This window comes from Podarcis pityusensis, assembly GCF_964106645.2.
Source record: "Podarcis pityusensis genome assembly, chromosome: 13".
Taxonomy (NCBI): Eukaryota; Metazoa; Chordata; class Lepidosauria; order Squamata; family Lacertidae; genus Podarcis; species Podarcis pityusensis.
Genome location: NC_138038.1, coordinates 21,064,844 through 21,083,320, shown reverse-complemented (window position 1 = coordinate 21,083,320; position 18,477 = coordinate 21,064,844). Strand labels below are relative to the sequence as shown.

The window sequence follows — 18,477 nt, the reverse complement described above, 5'->3', positions numbered from 1 at the left end:
GGTTGCCCACCAACAGGACTGGTGCACCCATGAGGCAAGCTAAGGTGACCACCTGAGAAGGCAGGATCCACAGGGGTGGAAGGTCTTTATCCCCCCCGCCCCGTCCCGTTCCTGTTGTAGATCTTCACCCATCCCTTCTTCCCTGACGGAGGGGGACAGCATTTTGTGGTCAGCCACAGATGTCAAAATGTCTGCTGTATGCACTCATTAAGTGTATTTGAGAAAGGACTGTAGCTCAGTGGTAGAGCATCTGCTTTGCATGCAGAAGATCCAGCTAGGGCTGAAAAAGATCCCTTGTCTGAAATCCTGAAGAGCTGCTGCCAGCCATTGTAGACAGTACTGGGTTAGATGAACCAAGGGTCTGACTCTGAATAAGGCAGCTTCCTGTGTTCCTATGTAAATACATGATGGCTATTACAACTACTAGAAATTGCCTAAAATTTGAGTCAATCTATCTAGCAATACCAAGCATTGTTATATACACTCAACTACCTCCAGATGATGGGAACCAGGTGGCGCTGTGGGTTAAACCACAGAACCTAGGACATGCTGATCAGAAGGTTGGCGGTTCGAATCCCCGCGACAGGGTGAGCTCCCGTTGCTCGGTCCCAGCTCCTGCCAACCTAGCAGTTCGAAAGCACGTCAAAGTGTAAGTAGATAAATAGGTACCGCTCCGGCGGGAAGGTAAACGGTGTTTCCGTGTGCTGCTCTGGTTCGCCAGAAGCGGCTTAGTCATGCTGGCCACATGACCCAGAAGCTGTATGCCGGCTCCCTGGGCCAATAAAGCGAGATGAGCGCCACAACCCCTGAGTCGGTCACGACTGGACCTAATGGTCAGGGGTCCCTTTACCTTTTTACCTCCATATAAGAACGCATGTCACATTATGCAAACCATTATTTATAGTGGACAAATGCAACCTTCCATTGGGTCCCCTGGACTCTTCCTAGGCCACACCACCTCTCCAGGTCACACTCCCCTGTGACCCTGCTCTGCATCCTTCTTGAGTGCTTTTGTCAGGCTGGAATGTGTCCTTGAACTGAAATAATATTTCTTTGCTTGCTTGGGTGGAGAGAAGCGTATCCCTCTGACTTTTGCATGGCTGCAATGAAGCCTAATGTACAAAGGTTCCCATTGCTCCAACCCACTTTGGATCTGGCCCTACTCACCACTGGTTTGTGGCCTCTGGAAGGCTCCTTAGGTGCAAATGCAGCCCTCAGGCTGAAAAAGACCTCCACCCCTGCTTTAATGAATGTCACTACCTGTGACAACTCTTGCTCTCTTTGAATTCTGACATTCTTTACGGATTGTCCCATTATGGGAATGGAGAACTTCCAGCACCTGCACCTTTGTATGCTATTTCCTTGAGTGCTTGCTTATGTTAAGAACCAGGCTCCATGACCTGAGGTTTCTTTAAAGGAGCTATAAACATTCCCATTGTTACAGTATGCAAGTAATCATGATATGCTGTGCTTTGACTATGCCAAACATCATTTTTCTGTTTGTTCTGGGAGTATATTAATCTTTTTGATATTTCCCTGAATAGATGGAAGAAAAAACACACCCAAGAATTGTCTCATGTACCTTACCTGAAAGCTCACGTAATTTTTGGAGGCCCTGCTTCATGTCCTACTCTTTCAAGAAGACCATACAGTGGTACCTCGGGTTACATACGCTTCAGGTTACAGACTCCGCTAACCCGGAAATAGTGCTTCAGGTTAAGAACTTTGCTTCAGGATGAGAACAGAAATCGGGCTCTGGCGGTGCGGCAGCAGCAGGAGGCCCCATTAGCTAAAGTGGTGCTTCAGGTTAAGAACAGTTTCAGGTTAAGTACGGACCTCCGGAACGAATTAAGTACTTAACCTGAGGTACCACTGTACTACTATAAAAGCAGTAGTCAGGGATATATCTGTGCCTGTCAAAAACACACTCATCTTTGGTCACAAATTTAATTTGAACCACCAGATTCTAATTTTGTTATTCTGAAATAAGTAAGTGTGCAGTGGAGCCTCTAATGTAGGTTTTTAAGATGCACCTGGCTCCATCGATTCCAGCAAATTTCACTATTTCAGTTGTCTTTAGGAAGACAGGGCAATTGAGTACTATGTAGCAGATGGCATTCTGCTGATGCTTTTTGTTGCTTTGTTTTTCAAGCTAGCTGCTCATATTCCAATTCCTTTTCATATGCTCCTTGTTGTTTTATATTGTTTTAATTTGAACTGGTTAGCTAGCTTGGCTGCTACTCATCACAGAAAGGGAGGGTAATATGATTTTTAAATAAATATATATATAAAATATGTAGAAAGCATGGTTTCTCAAAAACACAACTGAAGCCAGGACATTTCCCATCCATGATCTCACTCATTCCCTATAGAAAAGAGTGTCACATAAACAGCCTCTGAACTCCAGAACTCCAGAAAGGAGAGGTGGTCTAGTTTTGCACCTGCAGCAACCCGAGGCGATCACAGAATCAAAAGACAATGATGTCCAATTACAACTGAGATATTTGGCTGTGTATGTAGGAGCAATCAAGGATTCGTACTATAAAGTATCAGGTGCAGCGTAACACATACATTAATTCATGTATTCTTGTTACACCTGGAAATGTAGACAAAGTCAAGAGCATTTTTGGGAGGTATGGGGACGTCTGCCTATATCCTACAGGGAAATGGTATCAGAATGCATTTTGCTGCTAGTGAATTTTATACCACCTCTTATATAATTCCCTCTGTTTCTGATGTTCAGATATGGGTGTCAGGAAGCTTGGGGTTTTGCAGATGCAGAAAATAATTGCCAGGGGAAAAGAAACATAAAGGGGAACGGTCAAATCAGACCAATGAAGACTGTGCATGCTCAGTAGCCCCAGAATGGTGACCAACCATTGGGCAGAACAAAACAGAAAACTGGAGAGGTGCAATGAAGTATCATGGAAAAAGGTATGGCTGGCTGGAAAAGTGAACAGGAGCAGACAACAACATTTTGTTGCAGATCTTACTTGTGAATTCATGTAAGGAAACAGTGCTTCCTATTATAGTGGCAAACTGAGCAAATGGTATTGGCAGCATGAACACATGAACACAGGTGCCTTTAGTGTTTTTGTACACTGTTTCAGAGGAATATTTTAGAAATGCTATAGTACCACTTAATGGATAAAAATAGGATGATTACTATTTATTTCTTTTACATGGTGCCTTTCCTCTGAAGAGTTCAGTGCTGCCTACATACCTTTCCTGCCTCCCATTTTATCCTCATAGCAACCCTGTGAAGTAGATTAGTTTGAGACATAGTGACTGGTCCAAGCCATCCCCTAGGGACCTGAAGCTGGCTTAGCCTAGCAGTTTTGCCACCAAACTGCAGTAATTGTTTCTCTCTATCATCACCCTGGTTCAAATGCTGCAGGTGCTGTCTGGCCTAAGTCTTAGTCCGACTCTATTACCACTGCCTCACACTGGTTTTCAGAATAGGAAACTGCTACTGCAATAATCAGTAATGATGCCCCTGGCAGGCTCTCAATCCTACCCACTTCTGGGAGTCAACACTATGACAAGTGCAGAATGTTTGTGTTTAAATTCCCATTATACCCTCCCACTACTGGAGGTATAAGCCTCCCATGAACCAGAGTGGCTAAAGCTATTGCTAATAACTGTTGTTGTTTTTGGTGTGTATGCAAGGAAGCACAAGTCAGCAACACTAGTGCAACACTGCCAGCATTCTAAGTTTTGTTGAAAAAAATTCTCCTGTGCATGAGGATTTGACCCCTAGAGCCACAACAGCTGAACTTGACCTCCCTCTTAATTCCACCTAGAAATTATTTTGTGAGAATTCTGATTTGGTGTTAGTCACTGAATATTTAATATGCAATGTCAGCATTTGACATCCAACAATATATCATACTTTGATTTCATTAATTCATACTTCACAGTATGGGACTGTATTTATTACGATTCCTGTTACTATTATTTTATTTATTTATACCTCACCTTTTCCCCTGACGAGACTCAGTCTTTAAAATACAATTAAACATTGATATAATTATTTGAATAGTTTCCATGCAATGGTGTTTAGCATTTGATAGCTATTGTTTGTACGAAGAGTGGACTGCATATCAACTTACTAAAAAGGGTGCAATGAAACCAGTCCAAAGCAGTGACATTATAAACATAGCTGGTACTATATCAGGATAACAACATAATATGGAACTTTGATTTCACACATTAAATAGAACCATTTTTACTTCCTTGTCTAAATTCTAAAGAACTTTGATACTCTAAGATAGTTTGGGCTGGAGAGCTTTCTTAAGTCTAATACGAGTGACTTCAGAGGTATCCTATTATTATTATTATTATTAGCCCCACCCATCTGGCTGGGTTTCCCCAGCTGCTGTGGCAGTGGCGTAGCGTGGGGGTGCAGGGGGGGCCGGCCGCACCGGCCTCAACATCTGGGGGTTAGGGTTAGGGGGCGCAAATCCACGGGTTAGGGGGCGCGAATTACTTGCCTTGCCCCGGGTGCTGACAACCCACGCTACACCACTGTGCTGTGGCTGGCTTACAATATATCTAAAAACATAATAAAAACATCCATCCTTAGAAACTTCCCTAAACAGGGCTGCCACATACTTTAGGCAGCCTTGGAGGGAGCCAGAGCTAAGTTATAGACATGGGTTATTCTGGGATTTTTCAAGAAGTATTAAGAGAGAAAGGGATTACACCTTGTCATCTTATAACAATGATCTACATATCTGTAATTAAGTGGAAGGGCATCAGGGTCAAAGAGCATGATCTGCAGGCCCTCAAACCTAGCACTATTCTTCCTAAAATGTAACCACAGCTTTTGAATAGATGGGGATGAGTGGTACTTTGACACACAGTCAGGAATGATCTCATACTACAGCTAAGCCCCAAGATGTCAAGGTTTCCACAAGTCCCAGCTCATTCAGTGACACCTACTCATGAGAAAATGAACTTAGTTAAAGCATAACTTCTCAGGTATAACCTATGGAAATCTACATATTTCCATAGAAACTACATATTACAAGCTGAAAATGAATATTTACATATGTACTTGGGAGGATTCCCTCCCCGCCGTGTGCTTTAAAAAATATTGATTAATTGATTACACCTTCCCTTTTCTTGAAAGGTAATACTTTTATAAGCAGTTGCTTGCTTCCTGTCCATATTATGAAGGCCGTGGTCCTGTATTTGTAATAATAATAATAATAATAATAATAATAATAATAATAATAATAATAATAAATTTATTATTTACACCCCGCCCATCTGGCTGTGGGCGGCTTCTAAAAAAATATTAAAATACTATAATACATCAAACATTAAAAGCTTCCCTAAACAGGGCTGCCTTCAGATGTCTTCTAAAAGTCTGGTAGTTGTTGTTCTCTTTGACATCTGGTGGGAGGGCGTTCCACAGGGAAGGTGCCACTACCGAAAAGGCCCTCTGCCTGGTTCCCTGTAACTTGTTAGCCTGTGTGTAAGCTCTGTTGAATTGAGCAGGACTTTATTCTGAGCAGACATGCATAGGCAGCTGTGTTTAGGCCGCACTATACAGCGAGAAAAAAGATGCTGGTTTTGTGTATGTGATGTGGGTCCTTTAAGATTGCCTCCGCTCCTTAGCTGGAAGGGTGGGATATGCTGCAAATAGGTGGCACTTATAGGTTTTAAAGTTAAATAAAATTACTGTACGACTTCCATTTCAGAGAAGATTTCAGCGGGTAATTATAGCAGAGTTAATGCACTATACTTTGTTTTTTAAAAATACACCCCACTGCAGAACATTAAAAAAAAATATTAGGTGGGCGTATTGCTTAACAAGGAAATAAAGCATAATTTTGGAGGAGGAGGTGGAGAGTAAAATTGTAACACCCATGGCAACGAGATGCATAAAAATGAATGAGTGTTTCCTTAGTATTATCGCCACCTCCAGCTCAATTTCCTTTTTCTCTGGCTATATTCGAGGCTTGCAGACTGAAGCCATTTAACAAACGCGTAAGTCTCCGGGAAGCCAACGAGTTTATAATCGCTGCCCACTTATCATTTGATGTCATACTGACATACGTGTCCTAATGATAACTGAGATGTTAATTCAGGAGGCTGACCTCTAGCCTTCGACCAGTTGTTTCTTCCGATTGTCTGTAAAGCCAGAGTCCTGGTTAACCCTTCAGGTGGCCTCTAGGCGGAGCTGTTTCGTCAAATTCGTATCTGGGTTTTTTAAGAATTAAAAAGAATTAATTTTTACAGAGACGTAGTTCAGTTATACGTTGCTCTATCATTTCATTCCCGTCAGTCGCATGAACTGGATATAAGAATTTAAACTATTTTAAGGGGGCGGAAAAGGAAAGGGAATGTTCTTTACGCATGAAAAAGTAGTACTGTACTGGTAGTAAAACAGGGATTGCCCCATCTTTTTATTACTGTATAAGGTATTTGAAACGGTGCTACGAATATTGTTTTAAAAACCAGAGGAGGGTGAGTGGATGGATCAAACCACTGACGTGTGGGGTGTGTGTGTGTGGATGCTGGGTTTTATTTCAAGTGCCTAGGATCGGGGTGTGAAAGCGCAATCTTATACCTGTCGACTCAGAAATAAGACTCTCTGAGGTTAAAAATAATAATACAGTATTAAGTATGTATGAGATTGCAACCTAGTCATTTTTATCTGAACTCCCTGTTTTTATACTTAGAGCTTTTTCTTGTGCTTCTTTCGAGCTGAATTGGGAGAGGGTCTGTTTTTTCCCCACTTACAAAATTACTGTTAACCCCCCTAGATCGTGTAGGAGAACAAAACGCGATTCAAAATTAAACGCGAGTGAGAAAGAGGCGGGGAAGAGGAACATATTTTGGGAGAGCGACCCGGGACAATAGAAATCTCTTTCAAAATTGTTCATCAGAATCAACTGCAAGGCTAATTCAGCTCCCTAATAAAAAACGAAGGGGAAAAATACTGAATTGCTCTTTTCAAAAGCAGCCTCTGAGAAGTCAGCGTATTCACAGTACAATAACTGTTTTTCTAGTTCAGACCTAATTTGGCACACTGTCGCCAGCAGCGACCAGCCACAAGATATGGCAAGGCAGACATTAAATTTAAACTAAGCAAGTTTGTAGTTCGGTCCCATTTATTAACGGGAATGTATTCTCTTCCTTCGCCCCATTGTTACTCCAGAGCCGCCACCCCCGCTCCACCGCCGAAACGGAGCTGACTTCTGCGCATAGGAATGCACTGGCAGGCTCAAATTCTATGCCCGATTACATGGAAGAAAGACCCATTCCAAGGCAGCCTGACTTCTGAGTAAAAATGCGCAGGACTGTGAGGCTGCAATTCTATGTAAGCCCCCCTGAACACACACCTCACTTGGAATGAAGTATTTCAGCTGACATCCATTTTAAAGTAAATGTATTTTTTTTAGTTTGGGATCAGGGTGCCCAAATAGAAAGAAAGCAAGATTAGGATTTTGGCTAAATGGGTAATCTGAACCCTACTTACAAGTAAGCCCTGTTGAGTTCAGTGAGGCTGCCTCCCAGGTAAGTGCACGCGCATAGGATTGCACTGTGAAAATAGATAGCATTGCTCAGGAAGATGTGATGGAGACAAGGGAATTATCATAATGTTTTATCGATGATTGATAATGCGCCCCGGTTGTTCCTGGAGCTGTACTTCACTAGGGGCAACGCTAAGTTTTACCTCCCGAAAAGGCTGACGAATGCAGCATTTTAGAGAAGACTGCAAGGGCAGGAAGCTGTGGTTGTGCATGGCTAGGAAACGCAGCCCGCCACAACGATGCCCATGTGAGCATCATGCGCATCCAAGCTCTTTGAAAAACCATTCTGATCTCAAAGAAATTGAACTCTTCCACTGAGGACCAAGGGTGTCAGAAGTGCTTAGCTTTGCCCGGATCACGCCTGAAAGTTGCAGTCCCGTGATATGTGTGTTCAGGTAACTCCAACTGAACTCTTACTATTGGGAAAATATTCATAGGATTAGATTTTCATAGCACAACCGGTCTTCAGTTGGCGGGTCGCGACTGCTGCGTCCCAGCTTGACCTACTAAACGGGGTTTGAACAGCACCATTATCACAAAAGAAATACACGGTTAACATAATTTAAAATAAATAAAGAAGGCGGCTTCCAAATACCTGCTTGGGCCAAATGTGGATATCAGTTCTGAAAAGATTAAGAACTCTAACCCAAAGGTCATTTAAAGTTAGGGTCTTTTAAACATCCAGTTATTTATTTATTTATTTTAAAAAGCATGATTGAGTTAGATTACAACTATGCGAACGTTGAAGCCTGTTATTACTCTTGCTTATAGGAGTCATTAGACACTAGATCATAAACTATACTCCTCTTCGAACGGGAATAATGCTTTCCCGTCAGCTGCTATAAATGCTCAAAACAGAACTTTTAGCCGATCGATCCAAGAAAAGATTTCATTCAACACGTGTCAAGGTTTTGCAAAGACCAGCCCTTTAAAGCAGAGGAAATTATACTTCAACCAAAGTTCACGGCGGTGCTGTGTCTCTTGGGGTTTTGTTTTGTTTTTTAAAACTACCCTCTTAAATTGGTTTCCGCATATGCTTCGGAGTTAGTGATTCGAGCAATTAAGCCTTTCTTTAATTAGCACGAGTGGGGCTGTTTGGATTTTTTTCTTGAGCAAAATGGTTAAGGGCAAAACCTTATCTTTAAAAAAGAAACGTCATTTAACAGCAGGTAGAGAATAAGCAAGATCGCTTCTTTGAATGTCTCACCCCCCTCCATTTGCCATAAATTGGCAAAACGTTTTCTAGAGACTCGTTGGACGAAGCCAATGAGCTCTCCATATGTACGGGCGCATTTTAAACTTTTCTAAATTGGATTTTTTTTTTAAAGGAAAAGAAAGGATGGCTGAGTCACAAATAGCTTCGAGGAGCCTTAGCGGAAGAACTTATTTCCAGTCTGTTTAGGTCTCATGAGGACTTACTTTTCGAGGGGTTTTTTTGTTTTGTTTTTCGCCAGCGGAGCAGAACCGCAGCGCATTCTAAGGTTATTTCAGGTTTGTTAATGTTCGCAATAATACCGGTGAGTAAAGATCTTCGTTTGGAGAGCCTAATGCCCACAAGGGAAGACATATTATAAGAAACGAACAAGTTTAATTCCTGCAGATTCGAGGTCGGGGAGGGGAACACATTACGATTCCTCTTAGCTGACACACAAACCTGGGTGATGTACATTAGTAATGAACAGCAAACTTACACGCTTCTCTTCATGGGGAGTAAATTGAGGGGGGTATTCTTGGATTCAGTCAAGATCAAAGGTTGTTGGCGTCATTAACGACAGCCTCTAGCGCAGGAGGTTTTGTAAAACGCGGGTCATTTCAGTCACTTGAAAGGCTTTTCATTTGAAGCTTTCCTTTTAAACAATGCAAGAGCACGATCCGGCCAAAAAGTTAAGCATTAAAGAGAGAGAGAGAGAGATTTCCAGAGGAAAATTAAGTCTGGAGCTTAAATCGCCCTCGCTCACTGAACTCACAGGTGTCTAACTTCGGCAGGCGAGTCCTCCAGGTTTTCAGCTTCTGAAATGCCCCTTTATATTCTCAGATGTGGTAGCTGTTGCTTTTCAATCGCTTACAATCTATCTTGCTCTTTTCCCACCACTTCTCTTTATTTATCATGTTTACGGGAGAAAAAGCGGGTGGGGAAAGCAGACCCCGCTGGAAGAAAAGGCCTAAGCGAAGGAGCGGAAAGAGAAATCTAAACCGAAGCAAACGGACCGTAGGTATGATGCAATTTTGTTTCTCCCCCTCGCCCTAGAATAACCCTCCGTCTTCTATCCTGCCTGCTCCTTTCTCACGTTCTTTCTCTTTGCCTGCAGTCTCTGGCTTTATGAAGCCAAGAAGAGAAAGGTTTCGTGCAGACCGATTCAAGGCATGTTTATTCTGGTTAAAAACAAACAGACAAATCGCCCCCTAAATCCAATGATGCTTAATTCCAAGTTGAGTGTGAATAGGATTGCAGCTCAACTCTTTCCTAGAGAGCGTGTGCCTCGCCTCTTTTTCTCCGAAGCTAAAGGGATCTTATTCATCCGCTTTAATTCACCATTCCCCCCTTCTCAATCCCCTATTTCTTCTGCCTGTGGAACTTCCGACTGGAGAAGCAAGCTGGACCTAAATTAGACTGCAATCCTATACACGCTTACTTAGGAGTTACTGCCATTGAACTCAGTGAGACTTATTTTAGAGATCATGGGCATAGGGCCTTGCTGTAAAAAAGTAAAAAAATAGATCCTGTCCAATACGCTAAGAATCGGGGTGTCGGGATTCCCAGGCAAAAATAAGCAATGGACTGGCCTGTTCTGTTGCAATATCCCTGTGGATTTAAGGCTAAGAGACGTATTTGCATGTCAACGGATAGGGCAGGAGATAATAGGAAGAAATTAGGCACGTAAATCTTTAGTAACCAATTCTTTATATGGAAAGCCCTTAGTAAACTGGGTCTGTAAGGTTTATATAGATAAAAGGGAGGAAAGAGGTTTTTTTAAAAGAGAAAATGCTTTGCATTCCCACTACTTCAAAACAGCCCCTCTCTATATATAAACACGCACACCCCTTGCAAGGAAAGAGATAGTACGTCCCAAATGCAATTCCAAGTTAACGCTTTCTTATTGGCTCTACTTGTGCAGGAAAATTCCATTTAATGGCGCCCAGGAGCGGGAGAAATGTCTCCCTCTCAATCGCGCGTGCACCAATTAGGAATTCTCTTTGATGTTGAACTGCTCCATTCCGACGTTGGCGTACACTTGGGCTTTGGGCGATCGCTGCGCCCCTCCACGGGAAGGTCGTCCTTCACTTGAGCTTGGGTAGGATCAATGCCTTTCCCTTGGTCGCTTGGTTTTCCATTTGACCTCAGCCACGGGTAGGAAAGCAACTTATTAAGTGCCAGCTTATTCCCACCCCCCTTCTTTAATATTTCAGAATCATTCCGGTTTTTGTCATTATAATAGTTCCGCTACTTAAAGAATAAGAGTTGTGCTTGGTTGACGTGCCGTACCTTTCCTTTATTAATTTCGAAACGTATTTTAGTGTCTGTTCATGCCTTTCTTCCCCCTGAGAGACTGTTCCCTTATAGCGAGGGGAGAGAAAGAAATCTCAGCTCCACAATTTTCCTTTAAAGTTAGGAGCAATGTGGCGATTTAAAAAGAACAACATGAATGGAAAGGGGCTGTTTGGGGAGGCACAGACGCGTAAAGACGCACAGGTGCTTCTACCCCCCAACAAGTGCAAAACTACCATGCTCCTAACCGGATTGCTCCAAGGCATTAGGGCTGAGCTTGCGCAGGAGAACTCCCCACCCCACCCCCGCCTTCCGCGCTAGGGCCTTTGTGATTCGCTCATTAGCAATACAGATATGTTGTTGTCGTTTTTAAAAGCATAACCTGCAACCCGGCGCTGGGTTTTTAAATCAAACTTGGGATGCCACCATGAATTCGGTTGCTGTTCTTTTTTGTCGCAGCTGACTGTCGTGACCCTTCTGTCCACCCCCGCTCCCCAATTCTTTAAAGTTCCCGCAACTAATTCTTAATCTCATCTCACTCCTATCATCAGCGTAATCACGCCACAACTTTTTGGGAGTCAGTAGACCTATGTGTGAATTCTTTAACTCCCTAACGTTGAGGTCCAGGTGCACAACGCCACCTTCCCCTCCAACCACTTGTTACAATCCGATGGGATTTAACTCGAACCAGGAAAACATTTTCTCCAGCGCATTCGATTCCTTTCATTTTCCCTCCCGCCCCATACATCTTTCTCTTTCTTTTAAATTTAATGATTCTGATTTTCACAGGATCGAGGCATAGGAGGAATATTTTTTAAGTACTCATTCATTAATAATAATAATAATAATAATAATAATAATAATTGCTTAGGACAACACTTTCCAAGATTTTGTCATGCTTCCCTTTCCCAAATAATAGCCCTCTGCTTTCTCCTCCCCGCCAACCTCAGCGCAATTGACCCACCTGGTGAAGTTTTGTCTCTTTTAGATAGATCTAAAGACGAAGCTTTCTGCAATAAAATTTTCTCCTCCGCTTCTTCCCCTGCTTCTCCTTTGCTCTCCCCTGGTCCATAGTTAGGTTTCAATAGGATAGACACCTCGTACTCTCTTTTGTCCACGAAGGCTGGAGGAGAAGGTGAAGGACTCCCGCGGTGTAGAGTCCCGTTGGCGGCGGCGGCGGCGGCGGCGGCGGCGGAAGTTAATTCTTCGCAAGGTGACGGCGGAGGAAAGATGCCCAAAGACGGCTGTGGAAGGGAATTGGCCGCGAAGGCTGGCTGCGGAGGACCACCTTGGCGGACGGAGAAAGCCGGTTCTTTCATCCCCAGCCCGGGGAGAGGAGGAACTTCTGGCTGGAGAGGGGTCGGAGGAAATTTCTCGGCCTCGAATTCCAAGCAAGAGGATTCCTGGTCTTTTCTCCTCGAAGCGTACAAGCAAGACGAGCTGATCTTTGGAGGGAGGAACTCATGGTGGGGATGGTGACCTCTCCAACCTGGATGGTGGGAAGGAGGTGGAAGGAACCGCAGTCCGGACTGGTGGCTGTTCATGCCTCTTCCCCCATAGAACCACTGTCCACTGCCCCCTCCTCGCCTCAAGCCAACCCAAATTGCAGCGTGAGGCTTTGGCAAGCAGAGTGTATATATGGGGTTCTGAAACCCACCTATTATCCTATAGGGTGTGCGGGTTTACAGGAAAGTTGCGAGGATAACACCCTCCAGGCAGGAGCTTGGCGGAAAAAAATGATGGAATATACCGAGCCACTGTGTGTGCGTGTGCGTGCGAGTGAGAGAGAGAATGTTTAAGGGAAAAGGTCTCGAGCAATGGACTTATCTGTTAGAAAATGCGTCCGCCGAGCCACTTCCGGCGGGCTAGCCAATCCCAGATGGACATGGCTTCTACGGACATCCCCTGGTGTCAATTTTAATGGCAAACTTTACTGGTTTGCGGAGGGACTCATCTTTTTTTTTAAAAGGAACGAAAGGAAATCTTCGGCGCAGACATCTGTAGCTACAATCCATTCACTTCACGCCACTCCCTCCTCCCCCCACCCACTCCTCCGAAATAAAATCCGTCTGCGACAAAGGAGAGATGAGAATTGGAAAGCCCTTTGAACCCTGAAAAAGCAAACGATAATAATAATGCTAGTGATTTGTGCGCATTTGCAGATTTACAGTCTTCTTGCTTGTGCCTCTTTGCAGTGTCTTACTCACTGCTGCGCCTCGCTACTGAGAAAAGGCCGGATTTATTTTTATTTTTTTACAATATTTGGGAGGAGAGCCTAGCTGGAATCGCTGGGCCCGCTCTGCCTGCATACTTGAAAAACTTAGGGCACGTCAAGCTCGTGCACAAATACACCAAATTTCTGCTTTTAACTAACGATAAACCGGCACCCCCGGCTAAAATATTGGCTTCCAATAAACTGTGTTCCCTGGAAATTGAAGAAGGCAGATGAGCCACTTTCCTATAATGTACTACGCCTTCAAATGGCTATATATTCATATATAAACAAGAGAATATATACGAACGCAGTAGGTCATCAGGCGTGAAACACTGTGGATGTGAGTGTGCATGTTTGCAGCTAGTTAGATCTAAATTCCTCCCATGCATATTGTAAAGGCTACATATTGTTGTATGGTTTTGTGCTTTTTAAAATAAAGGCAGTCGCCCAGTTCTATCACTCAAATCTCCCACAATCTTGAGAAGCAGAGCTGTTCTTTCAGAGAAGAGGAGACCCACATCCTTGGACCAGGACTTGATACTTTCAATGATGACGTTACACCTTGTCCTAAGGTGGTGTACGTACATGGTTCTCCTCCTCCCCATTTCATCCTCACAACAACGCTGTGAGGTAGGTTAGGCTGAGAGATGGGGACTGGAGGAAGGTCACCCAGTGAACTTCACGGCTGCGTGGAGGAGTCGAACTCTGGACTCCCAGGTCATAGCCCCACACTCTAACCATCACACCACAGTTGACTTCAGCTGATTTCTGGTTAATGCTCTATTTAAATTAGCCCGCCTCTTACTCCTAATGGGTGTATCGGGGAGGATTCAAGTTGCCCTCTAGAGACAAAGCCGTGAAATAGATATGTGTGCGTGTATTTGTGGGTATATATTTATATATCTCACTGTTTTGTCTCTAGAGGGCTTTTATAATTATCCTCCCAGCACGGCTTAGCTATGTACCGTTTAATTAAGGCGGTGCCTGCTCCAGCCTCCCGTTTCTCCTGAGCAAAAGTCTCAGCGAAATCACCATATCTCCCCCACCACTACCCTTTTATTTCATTTTAGGACCTAACAGAAGAGTTCTGTGCAGCAGGAAAGTTTTGTAGTCTCTCCCACGCACCAACCATGGTAAAACATCCAAACAATGTTTTAAACACAGGCATAGACGGATTTGTACAGATGTGGGTGATTGCTATATATATAATAGATGCGCGCAAGGGTCTAGTTCATGCTTAATGGGGTTGAGAGAGGAGACCCTCCTGATGGGTTCGGGAGAGATCTACACTCTTTTTAATCGCATGTTTCAGCATGATTTGGAGTGGTATCCTATACAGCTCTGCAGAAGGCTTGGGGAGACCTTTATAAGGCCTTTATTACTAAATATGCCCAAAATATGCACAACGCAATTAGGAACGCCAGGAATAAGAAAGCCTTTGGAAAGTTTTGGCCTAAGTCGGGCAACAGCAATTAAGGAGCTCTGGCTGGTTTCCCCTTCTTATTGTCTGCGGCTTGAGAAAACGACTGTTCCATCTTGCAGATGTTACTGTTGGAAGAGGGCCCGAACTTCCCTACAGAACTTTCTATCGTCCGCATCCGGAACAATAACAACTGAATCCTAAGTAAACTCTCTGCTGAAGCAAGTTCCACGGAGGTCAGAGAGACTTATATTTACCAAAACGGGTAGAATTTGGCCAAAGGGTATATTATTAGGTCCGAGGACCACTGAAATGAATTGAATTGCGCTTGAAATGCTTAGAAGCTGTCAATATTATCTTAGCGGACTAAGACTAAAAAGGATGGAATTCCACAGCAACAAGTCCCCCCAAAAAGAACCCCCAAAGAAGTGGGCGGGAGTGAGGGAGACACGCATTGATTTCTAGTGCCCGGCCCTACCATTAGATAAGAGTGAGGATGTAGAAGATTTAACTTATTGTAACAGTTTTTTTCTGCAGCGGCAGCGTTTGAATTTTCGTTTCAGGCACCAAAATACTACGGGCCAGCCCTATAATTCTGAATACGTTCTTCTCGACATTTTTGACATTTTCTCTTGAGGTTTGTTGTTGATTTGACCTCGGCTCAAGGCTGAAGTTGGATAGGAAACAGTGGGCAAGGCTTGCCGCTGTCTGTGCACAGGCCTGTGGGAAATTCTCCTGCGAAACTGCAGTGGAAAAGAATGAGCGGGCTGTACTTTGGCGCAGGAGACCTTCTCTCCGGATTGTGCCCATTGACTTGACCTGGACTGAGCATGGCCGCTGAGTGTTTCTGGCCACCGCTTTTGAAGGCCAAAGTGCTAAATTCACTAATACTGCAATCCTATACACACCAACTCAGAAATAAGTCTCATTGAGTTCAATGGGACATTCTCAGAAAAGTGTGTAGAGGATTGCAACTTGACTAGGGAATAAGTTCCACAGAGCTCAGATAGATTCTCAGCGTATAATTCCACTGCACAACCCATTAAAAGGTGATCGTGGCACATATTTGAGAGTGGTCATGTTGAATTCACAAGAGATCTTACGAATGGCGAGAAAAGTATCCTGTTAGAGGTCACAGTCATAGCTACTACCAACACAATGGAAACTTCGAAGACTATTTCAGAATAGGCTTTATTATCTCCCCTACTTTTTTAACCCCTACACAATTTTTGGGGACAAATAGCCTTTTAAGCCTCACTTCTCCCGAAGCGAAGTTAACTTTATAAATCAAATCCTTCAATCCTAGTTTACAATGGGGTCTACTTTACTGCCAAGGCACATGGACTTGGGATATAATCTTTATTTTCAAATATAAATTAAGCTTGATGACCTTTGGGGGGGGGGGGACCCTGGGCTGCGATCCTTTCTCTACACAGCTACCACAATGGGGCTTACCTCTGAGTAGACAGGTTTGTGCGGTAAGCGTCTCAGACAAAGACCCTTTAGTTCCTTCCAGTTGCGGAGGATAGCGAATGCACTCGAAGAGCACTCTTCCGCAGAAGGTGGAGCAGAGAAAGGGTAACTAACTACACACAACCCCCTGGCAGTTCTCCTGCGCAACCCTCGCTGAAATGAAAGGGGTGCTGCGCAAGAGCTCTGCCGTGCTCGTTTTGCTCGAAAGGATTTGCCGAGGGGATCTTCTCTGCGGATGGTGTCCAAAGGGCGAAATTACAGAAGTGTGACCCAGCCAATGTCCGCAGCACCCCTAGATTCTACGGCAGCCCAACGGAACAAGCATAGTTACACCCCGATCTTAACCATGTTAGCTTACCCTAAGTGCTAAGAGGGGTGCAGCCTTTGGGTCCAGCCCTCGCTAAGACGCCTCGGAAATACGCACACCGACTTAACTCCTAGTAAACATAGTGAGGAAGGGGTTACCGGTTACCGAAGACTGCGGCCCTAAATTGGAAGACTATCCCACGGATTTCGTGGCAAGCTTTTCTCCAAACAAACAGGTTTCCGAATGAGATGCAGTCTGCAATCCTAAACACAATTACAAGGGAGAGACCTACCGAACGCAGCGGGGCCTGCTTCCGAGTCACCATGCGCAGGATTTTGCTTCCTGTATACTTTGAGCTCAGAAACACACCCTCCACATATAAGTTTGAATATCTTTCTTTTTCCTTATTCTTCATCCCATCAGTTTGTGCCTTTGTCTACTTTCCCCACACTCACTTGGGCATTATTTATTTCGCATGGCCCTTCTTACATCACTTCTCAAACTAAGACCTTGGGGATGAAAAAGTACCGGATTGAGCACTGATCTGTTTACATTAAGCCCCGATCCACACCGGATGAAGGCTTATCTTGCTCTCCTCACAACCCTCAATGCATGCGTCCTTTGAGGATATTCTGGAGCCGACTATTCTTTCTCTCTTGGTACCTTATGGATGCAACCCTACACTGCACACACTTACCTGCGAGTAAGTCCCACTGGGCTGACTTCTGAGTAGACATGTCAGGCTGCCCTTCTTGCATACAGCTGCCCACGGACCTCGGTGAGATTGAAATCCGCGTAAATACGCAAAGGGATCTGGATGTGGCCAATTTTCTCTGCCCGCAAAACGCAGGCAATGCGCGCAACAAATTAAAAATCAAACGCATGTTGATGTTCTCATCCCCTTTTCCCAGCAGCAAGTCGTAACGGTATAGGGCGGCTAAGCATAATAACGCCGTGCAGTTTCAAGAGGATATAATAAACTTACCACAGTATTTGTGTGGGGGCGCCAACAACTACAGACTTTCCATTCGAGGCCTTTCCCCACTTGTGGCAAACTTGTGTCGCAGCAACTTCAACTTGGGCCTGTTTTCTGCCCGAGACGGGTTCAAAACATGGAAAAGGCGGCTTTCTAGGGGTCGGAAACGAGAGAAAGGGACGACCCAGCGAGGAAGCAGCTTGAAAGCCACCAACGCGACCTTCAGGGGAATAAGGGAATCGTGAGGAGACGCCGCGACCCATTTCCCTTGAGGTCATGTGTTTCTGAAGGTCGTAAACACGCAGCACAATCCTGTAAATGTTTAGTCAAAAGAAAGCCCCGTGTGAGTTTTTGTGGGTCCTCAGGGTCCCTCCCTTCCAACTCTACAGTCCTGTGATTCTTCTCTCAGGTGGATGCAGGATCTCAGCGCAACCTTATTGTCCTGTGAGTCCATAGCAAATGTGGCCGCTGGATTTGTTCCCAATCACTCTCTGGTCCCCCACCTGTGGAGGCTCTTAAACTGAAGCGAGGTCGAGTTGTTTTATATTTAAGATCTGTAAGAATCAACTGACATAATCAGATGCGTACAGGTCTGCAAAGCATATTTATTTATTTTTATTTTTTGAAAACCACAGGGAGCGAGAGGAGGGTTCTGGGATCCTCTGTTACAAAGCCTCAATAAGTCTCTGAATTCTTGCGTCTACAAACTTACATTTCTAGAGCAAGACGTAAATAGCCCTTTAATCTGTCCGATTTCTGCTGGGGTATGAGAACACGTAACTGGTCTATTCTTTTCTATGACTCTTATTAGGAAAGCGTCAAATGGAAGAGGGAGGGGAGGAAATTTTGTTTGCTCTGTTTATTTTGATGTAGAACATGCTTTTCCTTCCTGTGCACGTGTGGTTGCTCGATCCCCACCCCCCACCCGCAGGTCTCGGAACTACCGATTTTTAAAATATATTTACTTAAAATTAACAATTGTACATTGTTAAACAATGAGCGTTACCATATCTAGGTCCACAGACTTACCTTTAATACAATTCGCCACCCAA

General features: G+C 44.2%; 1 protein-coding gene and 1 long non-coding RNA gene across 7 annotated transcripts in view; one reads left to right on the top strand and one right to left on the bottom strand.

Moving 5' to 3' along the window:
- HOXB9 (homeobox B9) overlaps window positions 1-17,852 on the bottom strand; it is a 44,702-nt gene extending 26,850 nt beyond the window's left edge. Inside the window, exon 1 of one of the 3 annotated variants that reach the window (XR_013978991.1) lies at window positions 17,435-17,852. Coding sequence is in view for 2 of the 3 variants with exons in the window: in XM_080979492.1 (XP_080835618.1) it covers window positions 11,999-12,578 (580 nt within the window). In the remaining variant the exon portion in view is untranslated. Of the gene's footprint in view, window positions 1-11,998; window positions 13,709-17,434 lie in introns of those variants that run through there. The other 2 variants (XM_080979492.1, XM_080979490.1) reach the window with 2 other exon arrangements.
- On the top strand, window positions 5,317-12,291 carry LOC308462156. 4 transcript variants are annotated; one of them, XR_013979021.1, is made up of 5 exons: window positions 5,317-7,333; window positions 7,416-8,716; window positions 8,876-9,760; window positions 10,664-10,896; window positions 12,157-12,291. It is a non-coding gene; the product is annotated as an uncharacterized lncRNA (long non-coding RNA). The 4 variants fall into 4 exon arrangements; XR_013979020.1 differs by lacking the exon at window positions 7,416-8,716; XR_013979022.1 differs by having other exon boundaries at window positions 7,416-9,760.
- Window positions 17,853-18,477: the final 625 nt, after the last annotated feature.